The sequence below is a fragment of the Trachypithecus francoisi genome, unplaced genomic scaffold (genome assembly GCF_009764315.1).
Source record: "Trachypithecus francoisi isolate TF-2019V2 unplaced genomic scaffold, Tfra_2.0 Lachesis_group11, whole genome shotgun sequence".
Lineage (NCBI taxonomy): Eukaryota > Metazoa > Chordata > Mammalia > Primates > Cercopithecidae > Trachypithecus > Trachypithecus francoisi.
Window position 1 is genome coordinate 30,832,036 of NW_022681456.1, and position 26,380 is coordinate 30,858,415.

Consider the following 26,380-nt stretch of genomic DNA (forward strand, 5'->3'; position numbering starts at 1 on the left):
AGAACAGAGGGCAGGTGCCAAGTTGCAAAGAAAAAATGAAATGAAAGACTTTAGAGAGAAACTAAAAATAAAGAGAATGTGTTTTAATATCCCTTTGGCTGATTCATCTTTCTATGGCACCAGAAAGAGGGCGTTCCCCTCTACTCACAAATGCCTTACATTTTGTTACAAGGCCTCTCTTCCCACATCTGAAAGAGTAAAATAACAATAAGAGTGTAAGTACAGGAGATAATGCTGGTGGCATAGCTACAATCTCCAGGCTGGAGCCAGTCTCAGCTTACAGTTTTTGTCGGTCTTTTAAAAAAAAAAAAAAAAAAATGAGATAGCTAAGGCCCATGTATGCGATTCCTCAACATCCCTTCTTATTCCTTCTCTGGCTGTCTGTTTTCATCTCATTCAGGCATGGGTCCAAGATGGAGTAGTGATTAAGCGGGCCTGGTGATATTGTATACCGGGTAACTGTTTATTCCCAAAGCATGGCTGGCAGGAGAGGGAGCCTGGTTTTCAGTCATTCCAGGGAGGAAATGAAATGCTAATACCTAGCCTACCATAAACTCCACAGTGGCATAAACCTTGCTCAAAAGTACATCAGTGAATAAAAAGAATGTCAAAGGCTGTCAGTAGCAGGAGAGGAAAGGAAATAGAAAAAGAAGAGAACAGAATGAGATGAGGCACGAAGTAGACAGAGCTGAGAGAAATACTATGCTGGATGAAAGTGACTGGGAAACCATTCTGACCATGTGTTTCACCACACTCATCCCAGGCCTTGCAGCATTGTTTTGAAATAAGAAGCATTGACATAAATACCAAAAAGTCAATGATTTTAACCAGTGGATTATTTGGGACAAATCAAAGGTAACAAGGGGTCAAAATAAGCCCATATGCCTTATTTGATGTGATTGAAAGATTCATTTTCATAGTGTCTATTCTAGATTAAAACTATTCAGACCAGTCTATACAACAGAAAGTTTGGATATTCTTTCAAAAGAACAGCTATTCATTTACTTTAGTGAACAACAATATCTAGAAAGGCCATCTGCTTCAATCAAACTTTGGAAAGGATGCATTTTTAAGATTAATGGAGAAAGAGGATACCTGCCCAACTAGCTATGTTAACCAATTCAACACCATAATAATAATAGTTAACATTTATATAGTTTACCATACACCAGCCACTGTGCAAAACACTTTGCATACATTCTCAATCTTCACATGGGTCCTGGGAGGTACTCTTATATATCCATTTTACATATGAGGACCCGAATCTTAGACAACTGAGTGCTTTGCCAAATCAAAGCTTAATAGTAAAAAAGTGGTAGAATCCAGACTGTCTGGTTCCAAAACTTGTGCTTTCAGCCACTTCACATATTGCTTCTGTTATTGGTATGACAGATGTCAGAGGCAGATCATACTCAAATTCTGTAATATGTTCTAAATAATACAAACAATGTAACTAGAAAATGGTAGCTAACTTATATAGCAGGCCCTACTGAAATAATTCAAACATAAAAATGACCTCTTGGCATTTGATTATCTTTCACCTTAGACGTTGATAAACCAAACCATTCCCTTAGGACAACATTTTTCTGTCCAGCAAAGCATTTCTCTTGCCAAAGTATAATTTTGTTGGCTACATCTATCTCCTCCAAGCCCTGGAATCAGACCTAAGCTAGTAAATTGTGCTGTCCTGGCAAGACGCTCATCCTCCAGGGCATTGTATCAGGCTAAAGTAATACATCATGTTGCTTCCCACTCTGTCTGCCCATTTCTCCAAAGAGTCCTAAAACAGTAATGTTTCTGCTTTGAATCTCTTGCTGTTATTGCCCCTAGGGCTTGCACTTTAGCTTCCTGGCCTTGGAAACCAAGGTGAGCTGAATAGCACTCTTTTCACACCTGCTCTTGACTTGGGTTTCCAAAAGAAAGGAGGCTCTCAACAAAGGGGCAGTCCCATAGAACTCTGCTTCATTCCTTTTAGACTCAGAGAAGCAAAGACATTGACTTCATTGGGTAACAGAACACTTTCGTCTTTTGGGTTATGGGGATTTAGTAGCTGAGAAAAAGTTGCTGAGTAGTGAGGGTGGGGGCAGGTCATAGAGAGCCATAATTCCTAGAAAAAGATGACCTCGTCCAATTGAGAGGTAGTGAGACCAGCAAACACTGGCAATTAAAAATTAACACAGGCCAAAAGTGAAATCGATGCCTAAATTTGATAGGTTTTCGAGAAAAGTTTATGACATGCAGTTCACAGAAAAGAGAACATTTTCTCAGTGTTCACTTTTACAGATGCCAAAGGTCAGTCTTACTTGGAAAGATCCTTGCACAGAAAAGCAGAAATGTACAGGGTCTCCTAGCAAAGTATAAGGCAGACAATAGATATATTAGAAAATCTTTTTTTAAAAAATCCTAATTTCAAAGTGTTTTACAGCAGCTTTGATACCACAGTAATTCACTTAATTCCCTAATATGTGTTTGAGTGTATGTGTGTACATACTCATGTTATTCTAAATGTAAAATGATGTGGCCAGTTGACAGTAGTAAAAGCTTCTTTCCATATCTTTACTAAGCACATGACAATGTATAACTCAATAACTGCTTTAATTCAAGTTGTGATTTCAATAGAAAAAAATTTAAAGGCAAAATATTGACTGTCAAAAGGTTTTAAAGTAAATGCAAATCCTATGAATTCTGGAATTATCAACCATTCAATGTATTACATTGGGGTCTTGGTAATAATATAATCACAATTTTCCTTATATTAGAAATTTATGAAAGGACTCAAGTTTTCCTTATAAAGCCATCAGAGATATAGGAAATATTGGGAGGTGATTCTCCCTTTTCCACAAATGAAAATAGTAATTAAAATACTAAAATGAAGGCTACTTTAAGATTATTCATATCTTATACAATTTCCCTACTGGTATCCCACGCAAAATAATGCAAACCAAATGAATTTATATTAAATAAGGCAGCCCAGGGAGAAAATCTTGCCCTAAAAAACTAACCGTTCCAAGTTATTCTAAATTGGCAATGTGTCTGGAGTTCTGAAATAAATAACTGGTGTGAAAAACCTAAGTTTCCAGATTCTTCAGATCTGAACTGTAATATTTGGTTGTGTAATCAATCCTTAGTTAATCTAAGTGAAATGCAGATTCATTTCTTATTAGCTAATAATTTCATTTGTGTTTTTTATCAGACACATAATTTAGCATTTTCTAGAAATAGCCCTTAAAATCCAAGTTAATTGTCTTACGTCTTTTTTCCTCCTTTCAAAAAAAAAAAGTGATCAACTTTGGAAACTCTTCCTGTTAGCAAATTTCTAAAGAATAGTTTTATTCCTTAGAAATCAAAGAATAACAAATGTATATCTTAAGAACTAGTTGTATCCCAACTCGAAAACGTTTGCATTTTTTATTATTTAAATACTGACTCTTCAAATCAATGTCTTCCCTTTCCAATGATAGAGTTGAAATAGTTAAAATAAAACAAGCAAGATGGGAAGTTTCAAAGGAAATTAAAGCTGAATACATTGTGTCAACTGCATTCCCAGAAATCTATAAGAAACACAAACTTAGGCAGCATCAGTAGAGGAGGTAGTACCATTTTTACCAGTGATGAACGACCGGAGTCCTTTGTTCTAGAAGTGATGACCCCAGTTAAATCTCAGCATTACACATTTCCCTTCAGAAATGGAGGGGAGCGAGTTGCTTGCATCCATGACAAAATGTGAGACTCAGCTAATTGGTGTGGTTTTGATGATGCCACAGTTCTGCCCAAAACCCTTGTAACTAGCAAGTTTGCCCTAAAGATTATTGAATTACTCCCCTGACCATGCATTATTTAAAGGGAAGTGCTGTTATTATAGAAGCCAGCTGTTTAACCATTGGAATTCTGTCTGTTGGCCAACTTTTAAGATACAGCAGTACATTGTAACTAAACATTATGTCTACTCATGGAGGAGTCAAAGTCTAGGTTAGGTGGTGGCCAACTTGTCTGGTAAGCAATCTTTGGTCCACATGCTATGAAACCTTTGAAGCAAACTGACAAAATAAATATATAAATATATAAATTTTCAATGTCAAGACTTTGTCAGCAAGAAAAATTATGTGGCATGTTGTACATGCCTATTCATTCTAACAGTTGAGTAAGTGCATGAACACTTCATCACGCCAGTACAACAGAACTCTTGGACTACACCTTGCTGTAGAAAGGACTATACGCACCTGTCTTTTGTTTTCTTTTCTTTTCTTTTTTTTTTTGTAGCATCGAGTAAGGACAATTAAAAAGTGTTTAGAGCATCTTGGGGAACTTCAAATAGATAGAAAACAACTTTTCACCTTCTACATTAGAATATATTTGAGCCTCTTTCTTGAAGTGGTTTCCAACCATACTGAATATTGGGCCCAGGCCAGTTTTCTCCTTCATCTCTTCATTTGTTATAGAATGTCTGGAATAGAAAAGACCATAGCAGTCATCCACTGTGTTCAACATAGGAATCTTCTGCTAGGATCTCTGACAGACATTTATTACAGCCTTTACTGAACTGTTTCCTGCAATGGGGAGTTCATTACTTTTCACTGAAATCTGTCCCACATCTAACACTTGTAAATTCAAATTGTTAGGAATGCTTTTCTTATATTAAGCCAATATTTGTTTTTCATTCACCTACCAGCTCTGATTCTGCCCACTGGAACAGAATTATACAGCACCAAATGAAGAGTTTCTCAAGGCAAAGATAGAACAATTAGTTCTATCTCATTTAAAAATTAGTCGAAATGACAATAGTTATAATTTAGAAGTCATTAAAAATAACTATTTATCTCAAATAGGAAAATGTCAAATACTGAAGCAAATTGTTTTATTATCTTTCTAATAAATTACATTGTATCAGGCTTCTAGTTGTAGACCATAGCAGCAAATATCTTTATTGTGGTTCTGGAAAAAGAAACAGTATGTAACATTTGAAGATATGGAACAAAACTTTGACCTTCAACTGTGATCTTTCAATTGGTGAGAAATGAGATTTTTGTTTGTTAAATATTTTGATGTAGAGCCAGAAGAAATCAAGCTTACAGGGCACTTCAAAGGATGAATTAAACTTCAAAAGTCAATAGGTAAACACTTGTTATATTCATATATTCCCAATGACGTACAATAAGTCCATTGTAGACATTATGAGGAGACAAACAAAAACATCTCTCTAGGATTGTGGCCACTAGAGATAATTGGTAATTATATTTATGGCAAAATCTAAGTCTGTATACCACTATTTCAACAATATTTTTTAAAAAAACAAACGTAGAACAAAAGATCAACTTTCTCTATGGAACATTGCAGAAAAGTCCTAAAATTCTCTGTACCTAAACCCATCGATCTACAGACTAAAAAGCATGAGCTCAGAGTTTAGATGAGCTCAGAGTTTGACTGAGTCATATCAAACTCTGAGCTCATTTAAGCAAGGTGATAAACCAGATACCTGGTATTTCCTGTTTTTTTTTTTTTTTTTTTTTTTTTTGCTGTGATGATGATGACTTTCTATTTTACAAGAGGAAATAGACATGTGGTGAGTTTCATGGTTGTTTATAGTCACCAAGAAGCGAATATGCAATCATAGAAATGATCTCTGCCATCCCAAGATGAAGGTTAGTGTCTTCCTCTTATAGCAGACAAGGAGCTCCAGCACGTGTGGGACCTTGGAAGCAGAATTAAGTTAGAGGAGCTTGAAAGGGAAATACTAAATAGGTCCTGGAATCCCAAAGCCTGCCCTTATCTGTCTTCAAAGGCTAACCACGAATTTTGAAATCAGTTGTTTCTGAGTTGGCTAACCTTGAAAGTTTCTGGAGCTCCTCCTACTAGCCCACCCCCAAATATCAAGTTACTATTTCATAATCAACAAATGAATCCCAATTACATCCCATTAAGAAATTTATAGTTTCAACAAAGGGCAATCATTACCTGTAATGGACAAAAGATACAATGATCACAAAATAGGCCAAGTCACCTCTTTCTTCCTTCCCACCCCCAAGAGAGAAGCCAAAGAGTATCAGCTGTGCTTTACTGGCTAGCCACTTAGCAAAAAGTATGTAGAAGTCCTTTGCGGATTACAAAGGACCGTGTAAGCCCATTTGTGTCTTTCCTCTAATTTATAGTTCCAGGAAAAGATTATAAAAACAAAAAAACAAAAAAACATTGTTTACATTGCTCAGGGGACCCGCTGAGGCACGGCTTGCCAGGGCCCAATCCCTCCCAAATGCCACAGCCATCGAGACCCCACAGGGTCTGCTCCCAGAGCTGCACAGCAGACCCCGCCCAGAAAGACCACAAATGAACCCTCACTGAGTTACTACCTCCAGCTGCCCTAAGAATGACAATAAACCTGCCTTACGGGAGGAAGCAGCCACCAGGATCCTGTGCCAAGCATCAGGAAAGCATTTGGGTTCTTAGAGAATGCCATGAATGCTGGCCCTTCCAGCAGGGAGGCAGCCAAACTGGTTTGGTAGCAGGCCATTACCATGGGCCTGATCTCCCCCAATGAGGGAGTGCAAAATACATGAGGATTCTGACTTTCAAAACCCTATCCTCAAGTAATGGTGTCATTATTACAAAAACATAGACTTGTGATTTAAAACATAATGTTTTCTTCTGTCAGGAATTAAGATTGAATACATGTCAGATTAATTAATTGGATTCTTCTGTGCCTGTGATTTATAAAATGTCTTCCATAAAGCCTAAGCATCCGTGGAGAAGACCAGCAGAGACAAGGGAAGAGAAGAAAAAGCAAGTTTCTTTTCCTCTGCCCTTGCCTGAGCTAGAACAGAATCACACGAAAGATGGACATTTTGTTCACTGTTTCAGTTTGGTGGTTACTTGATAAGAAATAGAATTCATTGTTCTGGTCTCTTGGGGTGATAAGAGCGGGAGCCCTACTAGATTGGTATTGTAAATTAGTTTCAAGTCCCAAGACTTCTGTATACGGTCAATAATGACAATGCTTCTCCACAAACCACATAGGACCCTGGAAACGGTGCTCATAGAAAGCTGGCTATGATTTATTTAGGACCTACACTATATGTCAGGTGCTGTGCTATGCATTATTCATACTTGATTTCATTTAATCTTCAAATAATTCTTACAAGGGAGATATTATTAACTCCATTATATAAACGGGCGAACTGAGGCCCAGAGAGCTTAGTGACTTTTCCAGAGTCATATAACAGTTCTCCTGGGCTCCTCAATGAGGCACTTGGGCTTTGCAGCAAGTAGATCTGAGTTTGCATCTTGACTCCACGATTTACTGCATGAATGATCTTGAGCAAGTCTTTGCCACCTCTGAGTCTCAGTTTTCACATTAGTAAAATGAGGAGCCCTTTCTAAACTTAAAACCTCCTTGATGTTCAACCTGACTATGTAGTCAGAGCAGTTAAACAAAAAGGCAAACATGTGAGCTGTCCTGCTTATAAAAACAATGCAGAGTTGCCAACAAGAGTAAGAAAACAATGCACAGTCTTCTTTTAATATTTCTATCATCCTCTGAGCCAATATATAAGAAAAGAGTAGGACTGGGCATAGACAAGATCCTTGCCTACAGGTTGCAAAACTTGGGGAGAATTACCACAAATAGCGTGGTGAATGAGTTAGTGCTAATGAATGTGGTACAGACTCCAGGAGACATACTGGCATTCAGAAAGATCCGTGGGGTCAGGAATCATTGGGGAAGTTTCAAGAAGAGGTTGAGACATTGCAGAGTATGTAGGTTGACTAGATGTGGGGATAGGCAGGAGCTGGGTGGAAGACTGAAGAAAACAGATTCCACCCTAACATGAGGCCACTCTGTTTGATTTGTACAGACAAGCCCACAGGGTATGGCTCCAGCAGTCGGAGGGCGCCTCAGACAGGCATCGTGGATGAGTGCTGCTTCCGGAGCTGTGATCTGAGAAGGCTGGAGATGTACTGCGCACCCCTCAAGCCTGCCAAGTCAGCCCGTTCTGTCCGTGCCCAGCGCCACACCGACATGCCCAAGACCCAGAAGGTAAGCCCACCTGGGTGGGATCCACCCATCCTCAAGTGGTCTCTCTTGTGCATGTGGGTGGGCCAAGCAGAAACCCTGCCCCATAGTCTCCTGGCTTACAAGTCAAAAAAGCTCATTTGCACCAAAGGGATGGATTATGTCCTCATGTCCTCATCACTTTGGTCACTCTGCATTGCAAATTTCCCCTTCCACCGCTATGGACAATGTGATGATTGGAAGATGTAACAAAACAGTGGCTAAACAAACATGGGCTTTGGTATCAGACAAAAGTGAAGTCCTGGCTTTCCCATACACCAGCTGAGAGCCTTTGCCAAATAATGTAACATATCCAAGCTTCAGTTTCATCAGTAACATTGGGTTAATAATAATATCTACCACATCAGTTGGTTGTCAAAATTAAGTAGCTTGTGCATGTATTTTGAGATGCTTTACACATGCCTGCATGAGGTAATTGTTGGACCATCGTTAATGTCGGTCATAATTGTACTTAATAACGAAGCTTGTAACCTTTCAAGTTCTGAGATTCTGTAATCTTGCAAAGAAAATAAAAGGCTAATGGGAACTATTCAAAATTCATATTCAGTAGCAAACATAATTAAACAAGAAATATTAAAAATAGAAATTTCTGTTTGGCTATAAGAATGCCTAGAAGTTTGTAATGATCAAAATCTGCAGGCATCATTTTCTAAGAGATAGACTGTAAACAAACCTCAGAGGTACCATCTATGCCATCAGAAGTACATAAAACATCCAATGCACATTTAGTCACTTGATCGATTTTTCTTGAATGAGTGAACGAATGAACAAAAGAATATAAGAGATTAAAATTTTAGCCATTTAATAGAAAGTATACGAACTAAAGAGAAGGTAAAGGAGGAAAAAGAGAAGGCAAGAAAGTTGAGTAAGGAAAGAAATAGCTCTCATTTCAGTCTTTTGGGGACTCTGCTGAAAAAAGAAATGCCAACATGTGGTTTTAATCTTTGGAGCTAGAACTAATAATACTGTGCAAAAGCACAAGATGAGAGATCAAGAAGTTCACAATGACACCTTCGCTGCTTCCTGGTCTTAAACCTCAGCTGAGGCTGGAAGAGGACCATGGTGGCTTATTGGAGATGTAACCCCAGGGAGTCCCTCTGAAGGATGGAAGGGGACTGGGCAAGACCCAACACACATAGAACACAGTAGCCACTGGCCAGGCAGGAAGCAAGGATCTCAGAAAAGACTTTTAAGTGAATGTGGCAGGAAAGTGTGCTTGCTGGGGCAAAAGCAGATTCATTCTTTCTCTTTCCAGGTGACCCAGCGCCTCTTGGTTTCTAAATGGGGAGGGGGTAGGTGTCAAGAGATGCGTCCCAAAGTTCTGGAATGGTGGGTCTTGTGACTGAGGTCTAGACCCCTCTCCAGCACGAGTACTGTCTCCTGCATCATATGGAGCCTGGGCAGCATTCTGAACTCATTCAAAGGCTCTGTCTTCAGGGACACCGTGGGAACCACTTGTTCTCAATGCAATTATTTTTGTGATGTTTACAGTATCAGCCCCCATCTACCAACAAGAACATGAAGTCTCAGAGGAGAAGGAAAGGTGGGCCAAAGACACATCCAGGAGGGGAACAGAAGGAGGGGACAGAAGCAAGTCTGCAGATCAGAGGAAAGAAGAAAGAGCAGAGGAGGGAGATTGGAAGTAGAAATGCTGAATGCAGAGGCAAAAAAGGAAAATGGAGGACAGGAGGACTAAGCAGACAGAGGCAAGGATGATGAGAGAGGAGCAGACAGCAAGAATGAAAAGCAGAAAATGCAATAGAAGAAATGAAGAAAAGTAGGCCTGCTGAAGCTAGATGATGATGTGATGGAAATAGAAGTAACCTTTTAGAGAATATCGCTAAGAAACATGGAGAAAATGGAAAACAAAAATGTAATGCCCTAGAAAGCCTAAAGAAAGACAGTGGCAAAAATGAAAAAAAGAATAAAAATTATAAAAGAGGCAAAAAAGACACACTATTCTCTGCCTCTAAAACACAATTAAATAAAAGAATTCAAATAAAAATTAAGGCTTCTATATGCATTTTTAAATTTTGTATGAATCTGTTATGGAAGAATTGCCTATGTCAATATATGTTCAGAGTTAAATATTAGCCCCAAATGCTCAGCAAGACTGAATTGTGTCATAGAAGTTCCCAGATTCCCTTTTCCCGCAACGTCATTGGAGGCTGCATTTCTTAGTCAAGTCCAGGGTTTAGGCCAAAGGGCATCTGGTATTGCCTAAAACCCTGTGAAGTCTGTGAGGTAACTTTTGAGAAGAGGTCACTGCACTTTTCTTCATCTTTTTTGCACTTTGGAATCAGATATAAAAGATGTATAAGTTTGCTAGGGCTGCCATAACAAAGTATCATAGGCTGGGTAGTTTAAACCACAGAAATGGATTTTTTCATAGTTCTGGGAGTTGAAAGTCGAAAATCAAAGTCTCAGCACTTGCAAGATCCTTAGAGAAGGCTCTGTCATGGGCTCCTCCCCTCGGTTTGTAGGTGGCCTCCTTCTTCTCCCCCTGTGTCTTTACTTCATCTTCCCTCCATACATATCTCTGTGTCTAAACATCCTCTGTGTGAAAGGACACCAGCCAGATTGGATTTGGGCCCACCCCACTGACCTCATTTTAACTTAATTATCTCTGTAAAGACTCTGTCTCCAAATACAGTCATATTTTGACGTACTGGGAGTTAGGACTTCAACACATGAATTTGGACACAATTCGGCCAGTGACAGAAGACTTCTGATGTCTGACGATAACCACTGCATTTTGATTACAGCTCCTAGAAAACACTCCCCTCTACCACCCCACCACAGATCTATTTTTATATCTGAAATCCTGAGTTTCTGCTCCATGAGAACCCCAGGAACATACTATGTTAGATCTGGAAGAGGCCTCAGAAATCATTTGGTTCAATCACCTTATTTTGAAGACTAGGACACTAAGATCCAGAAGTGGGTAAAGATGTGCTTGGGTTCTAAGCTGCTCTTCTTCTGGCCAGCAGACAACAGCACATAATCAAAGTGGGTCAACTAAGAAAGAATTCCAGAAGGAAAAGAGAGGGCAGAAATGCTGTGTAAAGTCATTACTAATTTAATATTTTTCCACCAGAAGAAAAGGAGTGAATGAGAGCAAGAGTGCTGGATTTCCCTGAGAGTGAAGACAGTTAAATAGAATCACAGAATTCAGATTTTAGAGATCTTCTCCTTCAGATCCCTTGGTTTAATCAGTAGGATTGGGGTCTTCATAGATAATAAAGTAAAAAGTCTCGCCATCCTCCAAGTTGAGAATTAGAAGAGCTGAGAAAGGGTATAAGACAGAAGTTCTCAACCAAACAAATGATGACACTTTGGGGCAAGAATATGACTGACCCAGAAGTGAAGCATTTCATCCAGGTAATCTATTTTGAAGATGTCATGGTATAAAGGAACCTCTTTTCTGCCTGGTCCTCCATGCCCCTGCCATGCTTTTTATTCCAGGATCACCCTTTCTAGTGGTTCACTGAAAATCCAGGATTACTTAAATATGATGGACATGCTCAAGGCTCAATCCAGGAGGAAAAGGTTGAACTGAAAGCATGCCGAAGCCCCCCATGGGAGCCAAACCACTGCTGCTGTGGTTGCAAAGTAGATCCTGGCTTATCAGAGCAGAGAGAAGCCAGGCTGGTGCCTTAGCTCAAGTGGCCAGTCACCTTATTCAGGAGATGTTAAGTTCTCCAGCTAAGACATCCATGCTTTGGGACCAGCTGCAGGCAGAGGCCAATTCTTACGACAACCATCACCTTAGAGTAGCATATAAACACAGATGGCTCTTCAAGGGATCAGAGTTCCATTGAATAACTAAGAATTCATGTCCTGTGGAAAGGTTTGAATAAACTATAATTATACCCAATCATAAACTTTATTCAAGAAGAACGAAAGCAAAGGCAAACAGAGAGAGGAGACGGAAGGAAGGAGGGAGGGAGGGAAGGAGGGAAGAAAGTAAGGAAGGAAGGAAAGAAGGAAGGAAGGAAGGAAAGGAGGGAAGGAAGAATGAAAAGACTTTCTAGTTAAAGAATGCTTAACTAGCAAACTACGTGCTACAAGACAGTTCTTTTCGGAATGAGTTTTACCAACTCTAAAGCAATTATCTTGAATGCCTACATGTGATTACTGAATAATATGAACAAAGAAAACAGAAAGAATCTATTATTATCTTTCCATTACCTTCTTTCTAGTGTCAATACCCAAGCATCTAGTGATACATGGCATATAATGTTGGTTGGTTGGATGGATGCATGGATGGATGGATGGATGGGACAAATGAGTGACATAGGCTGATGAATAGTGGTAGAAAGACACACCATGAAAACAAGTGTCACTGCTGAGATGAAATGATTCCTTATTCTCCTGCATAAGACAGTGAGGCAAGTACAGAGTGAAAAAGGAAAGGCATAGGAGCTATGTTTATACAAGTCTTGCATGTTTGAAATTTCCTTCTCTGGCCAAATTGAAATTGTTTAAGGACCTACTGCTACAGGTGGCAACTGGCTAAGAATTTCACAGTGAATGTTATATACCTGTTACTCCTCTTAATGTTTCTTTGAAGTAGGCAGAATATTAATAATCATTTAAAATTCCAGTGTTTCAACTTCAACTGTTTCCTAGGGCAAATTGATAATTGTGTGTACAACTAATTGGAATATGTATGGAATAATCATCCTGAAATGAAATTGGTGAAAAATATTTTTTTATTGAGCAACTACAATGTGCAAACCTCTGTACTAGGCATGAACAAGAGTTATAAGCATTGGAGATGCTAAAATATAGTCTTTAAGGCTTGGTACAGTGGCTCATGTCTGTAATCCTAGCACTTTGGGAGGCCAAGGCAGGCAGATTGCCTGAGCTCAGGAGTTCAAGACCAGCCTGGGCAACATAGCAAAACTCCATCTCTACTAAAAATACAAAAAAATTAACTGGGTGTGGTGGCACGCACCTGTAATCCCAGCTACTCAGGAGGCTGAGGCATGAGAATTGTTTGAACATGGGAGGCAGAGGTTGCAGTGAGCAGAGATCCTGCCACTGCATGCCAGCTTTGGTGACAGAGTAAGACTCTGTCTCAAAAAAAATAAAAAAATAATAAAATACAGTCATTAAGAGTATAAAATATAGATTCAGATTACCTGGGTTCAAATCTTGGCTCTTACTTGCGTTGTGGCTTTGGGAAAATCATGTAACTTATGTGTGCCTCAGTTTCCTCATCTGTTAAATAGGGGTAACAACTGAATTTACCTTATACAGTTGTGAGGGTTTATTGAGATTGTGTGTGTGTATGTGTGTGAGTGTAGAGTGTGCATGTGTGTGTCTGTGCAAGGAGTGGGAGGTGTATATTCCAAAACATATTATAGTGCTTAAAAAGGTATCTAGCCCATAGTAAGCATTATTAAAGTTTTAGTTAACATTATTTTACTTACCTCTGAAAATTGGAGCTATGTGAAAAAGAAGTTGGTCTCCTGAAGTAGAAGCCAGTCTTGTGTCACCAAAACCTTCAAGCCCAAGCTTGCCAACCCTTTTCCATGATGTGGTAGTAGAGTTTCAAGCATGTGGTAGGAGAATAAGAGAACTCAATGACCTAAGAAACATTCCAACCCAGAGAACCCCTGGTTCTATGAATAATTCCAACTTAAATGGGTAGCTTGGCTGTCCCAAGTGAGAGCCATTGCTTCTGTTTCCGGATCATATAATGAACTTCCGGAAAACCACCATTTTTCTCTACTAGTTAAAATTAAATGTAATATGTGTTTTCATTTCATGGTGCCTGGGGAAAATTTAATTGTAGAATGAACTCCAGTTCTTGGTAGTTTTAAGTAAAATTGCCAAAATAAATAGAAATGCAGGATATTTCCAGGCTCACACAGCTTCCGGGGCACTTTCATTTCTAGGGCTGCCAATCCAGTGCCTTTCACAAGCATTTAATCTTTCTTCAAACATCTCTTGAAAACAAACAAAACCTCACACAGCTTCTAATGTGTGCACTGTTTGAATGTAAGGGTGGAAAAGGAGGCAAATAAATGAGCTCCCAAAGAGCAATTCCCCTTCTCTCACCTCCATCCCTTGAAGACCTCCCTCCCACTAAAGAGAAACATTGTTTTCTTAGGTAATAAATTCTGCAATGTCTTAAGTCCATTAACATCCACTGGGGAAGATGAGGTCTATTCTTTTTACTTGCCCATAGGAAAAGAGTAGGGCTTTTTTGCAATATTCACTAGATAACACAGAGTTGACTTTTAATCCAAGGGCAACATTGATAGTCTCTAGTTAAAGGGGAAGCCTTCAGGAGCAATGAAAAGATTAGTAGTTTTAGATGAAGCAGAATCCAAATCCCTTTTTATGAGATTTGAAATACCCAGTTTGTATGCTCACCTCAGTACTTAAAGCCCAGTTACTGATTCCTTTGGCCCAAGCAAGACAGATCAATTTTTAAAGAGAGAGTAGCTGAGGTTAGCAAAAATTCTCCAGGTCCACTAAACTTCCAGACCTGCGAGGTGAAAATCAGCTTTTCCATCATCCCCAAAGGCCTAACTAGAATCAGAACTTTTCCCTGATGCCCACATATTTGAGGGTCCTTCTTTAATGGGACTCCTTAATGCCTTTAGTGCCATCCCATTTTCATCCAGTGACCAAAAGAGATGATTTAAAAATATAAACTTATGTTTAAATTCCAGAAGAGAGAAATGGAGATTGAGAACAGCAGGGAAATGATGAGAGACAAGGGACAAGAGGTTTATGAGTCCATGTCTGATTTTTCCAGAGAGCCCCTAAGAAAGTTCTTACCATACCAGGAACTCAATTATAACTCTCATTGCCTATTGTTAGATAAGTAACAGGAGCTAGAAAACATTTTGGAAATTCCCATCTTTATTTTATTAATTAGTATGGTTATAGTTTTAAGAACCAGGGTCAAGAAGCTAACTTTTTAAAAAGTGGTAGTATGATGGTTAGAAATAGGAATGCTAAAGGTGCATCAAACTGATTTTAATTCTAAATGTCCTTGGCAGAAATTTAGAATCTGTAATAAACTATAGCAAACAGTTTTGAGGGGAAGGAGACTATTCTCCTCTTCGTGTGTGTGTGTGTGTGTCTGTGTGCACCTTTGTGTTCTAGCATTGTTGCACCCATTAGGGAACTGGGGGGGAAATACTTTCCAAAACTATAGGTGAGAACAGTTTCCTGGCTTTTCTTTCAGTGAAGGTAAATTCCTATGTAAAAACTAATCATCATTCAGTAAAAACTGCAGGATTCCTTTGTCTTCTCAAAAGCCTATTTCTCATCCTAAATTAAAAATTATTCAGGAAATAAAGGGGCATTATTGGGGAGGTGGAAAGAAGTTGGTTTTCTTTTTATTGTATCTTTCAAGGATCCAGGGACTTTGACTACTTTTCATCTAATATGCAGAGAAGGATTCTGTAGATCCCTATCTATAGATTGCAGTAACTTTCCCATAGAACCAATTTGCAACTTGAGAAACTTCTAGTTCTAATTATTGACCCATTACAAACGAAGGTCAATGCATCCAGCCAATCTTCCTTCTATCATCCCCTGCCCCTTCTTCTATTAGGGACTGGGGTTATTGACAAAATCCATCAAACACCACTTTCCCATGTCTGAACCATTAGTCTCTAACTTCCTCTATTCAGTCTGTCATACGCCTTCATGCCCATCAGGTCAGATAAAGGAACATTCATTTATTTGAGTAGGCATCTGTTGTGATCACTCTGGAAAAAAGATGGCAATGGATTACCTGACTGTCCTCCTGGGCTTCTCTAACTGACATGGTCAAAATGTCCATATGAAGACAAAATGTTAAGAGCAAGATCTATGAAAAGCTGAGTGTGATGGCAACTCTTGTCTCGTAAAATAACCCCAGAGTTACTAGCGAAAGACCAAGAAACTTTACATCAAACCCAAACCAGCCAAATGGTCCAAGCTTCCAAGCTGGGATCCATGGCAAAAGTTTCTACAAAATTCTGTGTACAGTGTATAAACATTCACTTGGGCTTTCTGTCTTGCCAGCACCAAGAGGTTAAGTAATTGAAGACCAACTAGGCCTACCATCTGTGAAAATATGATGTGCTATTTTCACAGCTTTAGTTCACAATTATAGCAAGATAAAAGTTCCAAAGGATTAGGGGCAAGACCATGGCAAGTTGAGGGTTGAGTAAGGTTCTCAATCAGCTGACAATTGTAGAGTTGGGGGTATGCAATGTTTATGTCATGGTGCAAGTATGTGCCATGCTTGACTAGCTCGTGAGGCACTGGAAGACTAGAAGGAATGAAAAATATGAATGGATCAATAAATGCATAGTATAATTACTGTTATTTTGTCAGTATTGTTTTACCGAGGTCCCTATTGAATGCTCTGATTTGTCTCTCTATAAATAATAATATGTTTTCTTCTTCAAAAGAACATTAGGATGAAAGTACAGGTGCTTTTGGCACAATGCCACAATTCTGATATTTTTAAAAACTGTATGCATGCATAAAATGTTCTTGAGCTATTCTCTGCCTTGGAATAGCACTGACTGGCACTCTGCATGTTTACTTTTATATGCTGAAGGCTGCTGTCAACCTCAAACAGATGCAAATCAATTTAACTTGTCACAGTGTTATTTTGTTCATCCTAAAAGTTCAAGAGAGGCTTCCAAACTTCCAAAATTTCTCTCAATTCAGTGAGGAGGAAAATTCAGAACACAGTATTCGAATGTTCTGCCCAGATTTGTCACACACACAAGGAATGAGTGAAAGAGGGCAACACCCTTTCCTCCTAACCCTGTGAACTCATCACTATTGCTTTGAAATGACACCAGAAAGTAAAAACCCTAGGCCTCACATCTCCCAAGGACACTGTAATAGGAGTTACTGCATACACCAGTTTAAGTAACTCTAGCCTAAATTGTATGTCAGATGAAACAATGGCATTTCGGAGGCTTAAGAGAAAAAGAATAACCAAATCCGGCTTTTAGGTACAAATGTGCTGAATCTTTTAACATATATCAGCAAAATTACTAGAATCTGGTGTTTCACTTTTTAAAATACCACATTTGAACCTTTCAACAATTCCAAAATCAACTCCCTCTGCGAAAGATAGTAAGCTTAAACATATTTTAAATTTAAAAATGTAACACAAACAAACAGCTAACTAAACAAGCTGCCCATAAAATCAACAGTCTGGGGAGCCCTGATCCTGAAGTATTTTACAACATCCTTCATGACTATTAAAGGCAACATAAACACCTCTTGTCAGCAAGGGAAACTACCCTTGGCAATTTTTTTTCTTTGTTCCCCAGGCTTTTAAACCATTTTGATAGAGATTTTTTAAATCATAGGCAGAAATATTTGAAATAGAATCAGGTGGTAGTCTTTAAAGAGTAAGAAAGTTGCTAAGTCAAGATAATCTTGGAATAAAGTCCTCTGACTCCTGGGGATTCCTAGGAATGCCCCAGTCACTAGAAAACAGAGCTGTAAGTCCACTCTCCCAGCACTCAAGGGAGCTCTGGAAACCAAGGAGGTAGCTACTGTTTCCCCACATTCAGCAGGAGAAAGGGCAGCACTCTAGCATGGAAACTGCTTTGACAATAGTAACAATTAAAAAGTAAATTTAAAAGAATCATAATAGCTGATATTGATTAGGTACTTGCCCTGTGGCAAGGGTTATAGGGAATCACCTCATTTAATCTTCACATGAAGCTTGCAGAGTGAGTACCACAATTATCACTATTGTATAGATAGGAAATCTCAGGCTGACTATGGCTAAATGTCTCACCAACGTCTTGGGCTAACAAGTGGTCAACCAGAATACAAACCTGAGACAGACCACAGTGTGTTAATCAAGCACTGCACTCTCTCCTACATTTCTTAGTTGATATTTACCATATACAACCTGTCACTTGTATGAGACGCAAGGGGGTTCCATGCTATTTGTCCTTGTAGAGAATACCACAAGAGGAAAAGTAAGCAGCCATGCAACATTTGCTGTTGACCTGACTCCATTCCATCATTCCTGCAGGAAATTCATGCCCATTTAATGAGCATTTCCTGGTTTGCCACTTTGCTCAAGCACTTTGCTTGGGTCTGGGGAGGATACAGAAGTGAAGGAAATATTCTACCTGCTCTCAAGGAACTGATGTTTTAGTGGAGAGACAAACATGCAGAATTTACCCTACAGAACATCAATGCTTGAACAAATGTAGACCCAGAGAGGGCTCTTACAGCACACAAGCCAGAACAGACTGATGGTGCTAACAATTAGGTTCAAGTTTTTTCTAAACAGTAGACCCTCCTGCACACAACTTTTACCGCATGCCGGGTAAATGATTGAGGGTTATTACATCCAGTTACAACACCACTCTGAGGTAGGTGCTCTTACCCCACCCTTTCATTCTACAGAAGAGGAAATTGAGGACAGCACAATGTAGTGATTATCAAAGGTCACACAACTACTGTGGCGGAGAGCTAGGATTCAAACCAGATGCATAAGATGAGGTCCTCCAAGGAACAGAAGATGAGAAGGTGTTAAATGAACAGGAGTTTTATTAGAGGGAATTAATGTGTGAACCGAAATAGGGGAGGATAGGCAAAGCCATCAGATTGCAAGGCAAGCCTGAGCCCAAGGGAAGAAGAGAGGGAGAGGAGATTGGTTGGAAACATTTTAGGTGGGTCTGTGGTCTAAGGAAAGTTCAGCAAAGTCATCACAGAGTTTTTGAGCTAAAGTTGGGCAATAAAGTTGCCCAACAAATTTCTGTGTTTCTCAGAAATAGGTCTGCCTTGATGTCCCCACCACACTTGGTCACTGGCTCTTGGGAGGGGCCTGCCCTGGTCCAATACACTAGAGCCAAAGAAGAGCCGTTATAGTGGCGGGGGGTGGGGGAATTTCCACAACCACATAAAAAGTGGGGTGAGGTTTCCAGAAAAAAACGTGACGCTGGGCTGACCAAAACTGTGTCCAGTAAGTACATGTCCCTTACTCTGTTAAAGAAGCAGCCACATAAATGAGGAGTACAGGTGTCTCAAAATGTGCACCTTGTTCTTTGGTTTTAAAGTCACATCCCAAAGTGCTGAGTAGATAGCATGACCCTCGCTTTACCTAGCTGCCAGAGAGGAAAGACTGATCCAACTATCCTGGAATTTGAACTTGTGATTCCCTGAAGTAAAGAGATATCAAAGTTGATAGTGAGACATCTAAATCATCCTCCACCATTTCACATGTCTCCAGGCCAAGCCAGCAAAACTGCTGTAGCACATCCCTTTCAACAGGTAAAGGGCTGATATCTGAGCCCGCTTTCCAATCATACACTGCTCTTTTCTTCTCATTTTGCTCTTTTTGGAAGAAGGTCAGTGCTGAGTTAGTACTTTATGCTGTACAATAAGCTGCTGATATTCCATGCTGGACAGAATTTTCCCAGTATTTTTTATAGAGTGCCAGGCTTTTCCTAGACTTCATGTCATACAATACTTAACTTGTTTGGAGTGGGTGGAGATGGAAACATAGTCTACTGAAAACATCACTGCTTCCTCCCTGAAGTTTAAAGAGCCTATTTTTATCCTTTTAGATTCTATCTGTCAGGCAAAATCTCATAAAGATAGCTGGGGCAGGGGGCGGGGGGCGGCGGGTGGGGTGGGGAGGAAAAAAAGGGGTTATAATATCCAGGGAGTTTGCTTTTGCTAATTGAATACTGTGCTCCTAGACTTCTATAAATACCATTACAAATAGGTCCCAGCTTGTGGTAATACTCCCCCTCCTCATTGAGTCTTCTGTCCCATGGCACGGCCTTGCCCTCTAAACCAGCATCTAACCCCATCTGGGAGCAGGGGCAGCTCATGATATTATCAACTATTGCTATTGGAAAGAGATTTGGACTTGAAAGCACTAGATATTTTTTACCTCTTGGGGAGGCAGTTTAGCGGAGTGGTTAACTGGTGAGCTCCAGAATCAGAAGGAATAGGTCCAAATTCCAACCACTATTACATCTCCATCATAAGAAATTAGGCAAGTTGTTTACCCTAGGTTTCAGATTCCTTAAAGATAAAACAGTCAAGACAATAGTACCTATCCCTGAGAGAACTATAGGAAAAAAGAAAATATATGCAATTTATGTACATACTACAATCCCCAGCACATAACAAATGTTCAAGTAATGGGAACTGTTATTATCTTAGCCCTTGGTCTATCAGTTTGTTCCTCTGTGACCTCAAGCATATTACTAAATCTTAGCGAGCCTCAGCTTGTACATGGGACTGACAGGAATCACACTGCATCACCTCACATGGTGATTGCAAGGATTCAGTGATATTATATTGTAAACTGTAAAGCCTCTGCAAATGTTAAGCAAAATTATTATTATTGCCATTGTTATTAGTCCTCAGTGATCTTCTCTTTTTTTGAGACAGTTTCACTCTGTCGCCAAGGCTGGAATGCAGTGTCATGATCTCAGCTCACTGCAACCTCCGCCTCCTGGATTCAAGCAATTCTCCTGCCTCAGCCTCCCTAGTAGCTGAAACTACAGGCACACGCCATCACACCAGGCTAATTTTTTGTATTTTTAGGAGAGACAGGGTTTCACCATGTTGGCCAGGCTGGTCTTGAACTCCTGACCTCAAGTGATCTGCCCATCTCAGCCTCCCAAAGTGCTGGGATTACAGGTGTGAGCCACCACACTTGGCACAGTAATCTTATCTGAAAAGTCTGTGGATAGGTTTCCAAAGGAAAGCTTGGAGCTAGGATAAGAACCAAGAGATAATAGGAGAAGGTGAATGGCCTCTTGAGGGCCTTTTCTAGCGCCCTAAATATGTTTGTCTGTACATAATGGGTAATCATATATATCACAAATTAAACCCTCCACAAACTTATTTCCTAATGAGTTGGTTAACCTTTCCTTCTGAACGGTAAAGTTCTTTAACCAACCCCAGTGAGCTGGAGGATCAACGTTTTCTTAATAGTCTTACCTTCGTCGGTGTCAATAGGAAACAGTATTTACTCACTACTGTTTTCCTTTTAAAAATCTGTCTACTTGCATACTAGAAACAGTTTCAGCTGGTTTGTTTGCCTTGGACAAGCTGTTTAAGTGAAAAGTTTTTGCTTGACTGAATGTGGGACAGTTTCATAACCCTTCAAGAAGTGCACCGAAGGTGGGTGCCAGCTCTGATGATGACGGCTGCTTCTAACATGCCTCCACTTGCCGCCCATTGTCAAGGGTGGCCAGCGTAATTAAGTTAAGACAATGAGCAAAGCAACAGATGCAACTGAGACCAAGTGCCTGAGTGCTTTTGTTTTGTCACTGTCATTGTCTGCAACAAAGAAGTCACATGTGACAGCCTGGGAAGAGAGCCAAATGCAAACCAGACGACATCCCAGCTGGTTTGAATGGCCTCCACCGTGCACGTGTGTGCATGGGAACCATGCTACTTGCCACAGCATCTGCTTCACTCAAGTGAGTCTCAGCCCCTGGCTTTGCTGTGATGCTGAGACAGACCCAGAAGAAACAGACCAGGGGATCCCTCTGCTTAGACTTTACACTTTATGCCTTGTGCTTTGAGAGAAAAGAAAAAGAATCTCTCTATTGGATACAAAAAATAATATGTATGTGGTTGGCCAATCTAACCTCAATTCTTTTTGCTATAGCCCCCCGCTAATTTAAAGAGTAAAGCATAGATGGTACCTTAATGTTTTCTTGTAGAAATTTGGGATTAATTTGGCTTGAGAGGAAGAATGGAGATTAAACGCTTTATGAGGCTTTCTTTTAATTTGTTCCCATTTCATTCCTGAACATTTTCTTAGTTTGGGCATTGCAGATGCCTAAAGATCTTCTTATTTGGAGCTGGTATGCCTCTTAAACAGAAAAACAAAAGGTAAAATTCAAATTAGTGTGTTTCTCTGCCTGTTAATTAATTTGGTTAGTAGTTAGGCAGAGAGATGGCATCCTTAATAATATCTATTTTGGGGATTTGATGAGCTACAGACCATCAACAGTGTTGATTGAGAATTGAACAAAAACGTTTCAAGGAATTTGGGAACGTTAATGATGCTATTCTGTGGCCCTATGTGTCCTTCTCTCATTTTTCTAGAGAACTCCTATAAGAAAGCAGAACACGGCCAGTCATGGTGGCTCACGCCTGTAATCCCAGCACTTCAGGAGGCTGAGGCAGGCAGATCACCTGAGGTCAGGAGTTCAAGACCAGCCTGGCCAACACGGCAAAACCCCGTCTCTACCAAAAATACAAAAAATTAGCTGGGCCTGATGGCACTCACTTGTAATCCCAGCTACTTGGGAGGCTGAGACACGAGAATCACTTGAACCGGCAGGCAGAGGTTACAGTGAGCCTAGATCACATCACTGCACTCCAGCCTGGGTGACAGAGTGAGACTCCAACTCAAAAAAAAAAAAAAAAAAAAAAAAGAACACAAGTTTAGCTCACGCCTGTAATCCCAGCACTTTGGGAGGCCAAGACAGGTAGATCACAAGGTCAGGAGTTTGAGACCAACATGGCCAATATGATAAAACCCCATCTCTACTAAAAAGTACAAAAATTAACCAGGCATGGTGGCAGGCACCTGTAATCCCAGCTACTAGCGAGGCTGAGGCAGGAGAATCGCTTGAACCCAGGGGGCAGAGGTTGCAGTGAACTGAGAACGCGCCATTGCACTCCAGCCTGGGCAACAGAGCAAGACTCCATCTCAAAACAAAAACAAAAACAAAAGAAAAACACAGGTTTACTGGGAGCTTAGCAGTAGATGCTTTGCACCACAACAAATATATCTTAAGTGGTCTTTTGTGATATTTGAGGGAAGGTGACAGGATTTAAAACAGATGGCATTTCAAGTTATTCTATGCAAATGCCCAGTTTCTTTCTACCAGCTTTTTTTCCTTTTTGCAGTGGTCACTGAGCTATTTGAATGTTTTTACACAATAATGCCATCTTACTTCTACTCAGTCAGTACAAGATGTTGACCATCAACTCATACAATGCCAACTACCTTTCATGAAGGACTTGGTGATAACTCTAATGTTCCAAGTAGGACTGGAAAACATGTGTAAGAAAAACTGCCAGATCCCTGTGAACCTTGGCCAACAGGCATTATTTCCAAGGGGTGGCAGTTGATCTTTTTCCCCAGCCTTCATATTAAAACCTCTCACCTTCTCCAGGTCTCAGGTCTGAGTAATCTCAAATGTGCTTTAGCTCCTCACAATGTTGTGACTGTGTGGGTTTTCATCACCTTAGCCAGAAGGAACAGTTTGAAGATTCCAGGTATCATGGAGAGAACTTTTGTTTCTGGTTATGAACCTCATTCTATACCAATAATTATCCATTACATACTTCTGTAGAGGGCTCTCTGCCTAGAGGTAAAACCAAAAAAAAGATGTGCCTCAGGTTTATGCATATAAGTGCCAGTTCCTCCTTGATTTTATTTCAAAACTCCTGTCTATATACTTTGCAATTTAAATACATTCAAGGATAAAATAATAACTGTAGGAAAAGTATTATAATATAATGACTTAGTTCTGCACATCACGAGAGGGTCCCTCATACACATTCATTCATTTCACTCATTTTACAGATATTTATTGGGTACCTGCAATAACCTGGACACTGTTCTAGACACTGAGACTATAACAGTGAACAGACAGACACATCCCTGCTCTCACAGGGCTTCTATTCTAAACAAAACTCAACATCCAGGCCGGGTACAGTGGCTCATGCCTGGAATGCCAGCACTTTGGGAGACCAAGGCCGGGTGGATCACCTGAGTCCACTAGTTGAAGACCAGCCTGGGCAATATAGCAAAACCCCATGTCTACAAAAAAAAAAAAAAATTATCAAGGCATGGTGGCATGTACCTGTGGTCGCAGCTACTCAGGAGGCTGAGGCAGGAGGATTGTGTGCCTGGAAGGCAGAGGTTGCAGTGAGCTGAGATGGCACCACAGCACTCCAGCCTGGGCAACAGAGAGAGACCCTGTTCAAGAAAAAAAAACTCAACATCCTTAAGATAACATCATTGCTTGTTGATGAGTGAATGGTAACACTAAATTAGGAACCCAGGACTTTTAGTCTTGGCACGGTTACTTTCCAATAAAGGTGACAATACCAAGAAGAGGAAAAATGAGTTAATAATAATAACAGCAGCTAATACTTATGTAGTGCTTACCATGTTCCAGGTCTATTGTGAGTATATATATAAACTATTTAATCTTTGATCCTATAAGGTAGATATTATTGTTACCCTAGATTATGAAGAAACTGAAACACAAGAGATTGCCACTCGTACAAGTTTACATAGCTAGAAAATAGAAGAGCTACGAGTTGAGCTCAGCCCAGTATGTCTGTGATTTTACAGACTCAAAATTATAAAATTTCCTAATCTTCGATTTCTAAAACTCTGCCTTGCTCTAGAGGAAAACAAGAAAAACAATGAAAAATAAATATCTCCTTTTTACAAAAATTAAAACAGAACAAACTGCAATAAAACAACAGAGGATGAACCCAGAATGTGATGGATTTTTTTTTCTTCCTAGGAAAGGATCTAGAGGCCAGAGGGCTGGATTTTTCAGGATCTCCTTTCAATCAATGAATCTGTGATAGAAGCAGATGAATCAAATCTCATCTTTGTGTGATTATAAAGCTGCCTGTGGTATTCACGCCACCAGGGGTACATAAAGGTCACTGAGTGAGATTTGGCAAAAGTACTAAGGGCCTGTCCACCTATATATGCCCTTCTCAGGAAAACCAAGGTTCAAGCTCTCTATTAGCTCAACTGGTAAGGCGTATGATACGGAAAGTTGAGACCCAATGTTAGAAATAGATGGATACAGAAAACTTCACCGAGTTAATGTCACTTTTTCTCCCTTATTTATAGGAAGTACATTTGAAGAACGCAAGTAGAGGGAGTGCAGGAAACAAGAACTACAGAATGTAGGAAGACCCTCCTGAGGAGTGAAGAGTGACATGCCACCGCAGGATCCTTTGCTCTACACGAGTTACCTGTTAAACTTTGGAACACCTACCAAAAAATAAGTTTGATAACATTTAAAAGATGGGCGTTTCCCCCAATGAAATACACAAGTAAACATTCCAACATTGTCTTTAGGAGTGATTTGCACCTTGCAAAAATGGTCCTGGAGTTGGTAGATTGCTGTTGATCCTTTATCAATAATGTTCTATAGAAAAGAAAATATATATATATATATATATATCTTAGTCCCTGCCTCTCAAGAGCCACAAATGCATGGGTGTTGTATAGATCCAGTTGCACTAAATTCCTCTCTGAATCTTGGCTGCTGGAGCCATTCATTCAGCAACGTTGTCTAAGTGGTTTATGAATTGTTTCCTTATTTGCACTTCTTTCTACACAACACGGGCTGTTTGTTTTACAGTGTCTGATAATCTTGTTAGTCTATACCCACCACCTTCCTTCATAATCTTTATATTTGCCGAATTTGGCCTCCTCAAAAGCAGCAGCAAGTCGTCAAGAAGCACACCAATTTCTAACCCACAAGATTCCATCTGTGGCATTTGTACCAAATATAAGTTGGATGCATTTTATTTTAGACACAAAGCTTTATTTTTCCACATCATGCTTACAAAAAAGAATAATGCAAATAGTTGCAACTTTGAGGCCAATCATTTTTAGGCATATATTTTAAACATAGAAAGTTTCTTCAACTCAAAACAGTTCCTTCAAATGATGAGTTAATGTGCAACCTAATTAGTAACTTTCCTCTTTTTATTTTTTCCATATAGAGCACTATGTAAATTTAGCATATCAATTATACAGGATATATCAAACAGTATGTAAAACTCTGTTTTTTAGTATAATGGTGCTATTTTGTAGTTTGTTATATGAAAGAGTCTGGCCAAAACGGTAATAGGTGAAAGCAAAACAATAGGGGAAGCCTGGAGCCAAAGATGACACAAGGGGAAGGGTACTGAAAATGCCATCCATTTGGGAAAGAAGGCAAAGTCCCCCCAATTATGCCTTCCAAGAGGAACTTCAGACACAAAAGTCCACTGATGCAAATTGGACTGGCAAGTCCAGAGAGGAAACTGTGGAATGGAAAAAGCAGAAGGCTAGGAATTTTAGCAGTCCTGGTTTCTTTTTCTCACTGAAGAAACAAACATCTGCCAGCTGTGTCATGGACTCACCACTGTGTGACCTTGGGCAAGTCACTTCACCTCTCTGTGCCTCAGTTTCCTCATCTGCAAAATGGGGGCAATATGTCATCTACCTACCTCAAAGGGGTGGTATAAGGTTTAAAAAGATAAAGATTCAGATTTTTTTTACCCTGGGTTGCTGTAAGGGTG

The 26,380-nt window shown here is 39.8% G+C and overlaps 1 protein-coding gene across 6 annotated transcripts in view; it reads left to right on the forward strand.

Moving 5' to 3' along the window:
* IGF1 (insulin like growth factor 1) overlaps positions 1 to 25,246 on the forward strand; it is a 77,198-nt gene extending 51,952 nt beyond the window's left edge. For 3 of the 6 annotated variants that reach the window (XM_033220870.1, XM_033220873.1, XM_033220871.1), the window contains exons 3-4: positions 7,845 to 8,026; positions 9,554 to 10,067. In XM_033220870.1, the coding sequence (XP_033076761.1) occupies positions 7,845 to 8,026; positions 9,554 to 9,778 (407 nt within the window). In that variant the 3' untranslated portion in view covers positions 9,779 to 10,067. Of the gene's footprint in view, positions 1 to 7,844; positions 8,027 to 9,553; positions 10,068 to 24,935 lie in introns of those variants that run through there. The other 3 variants (XM_033220875.1, XM_033220876.1, XM_033220874.1) reach the window with 2 other exon arrangements.
* Positions 25,247 to 26,380: the final 1,134 nt, after the last annotated feature.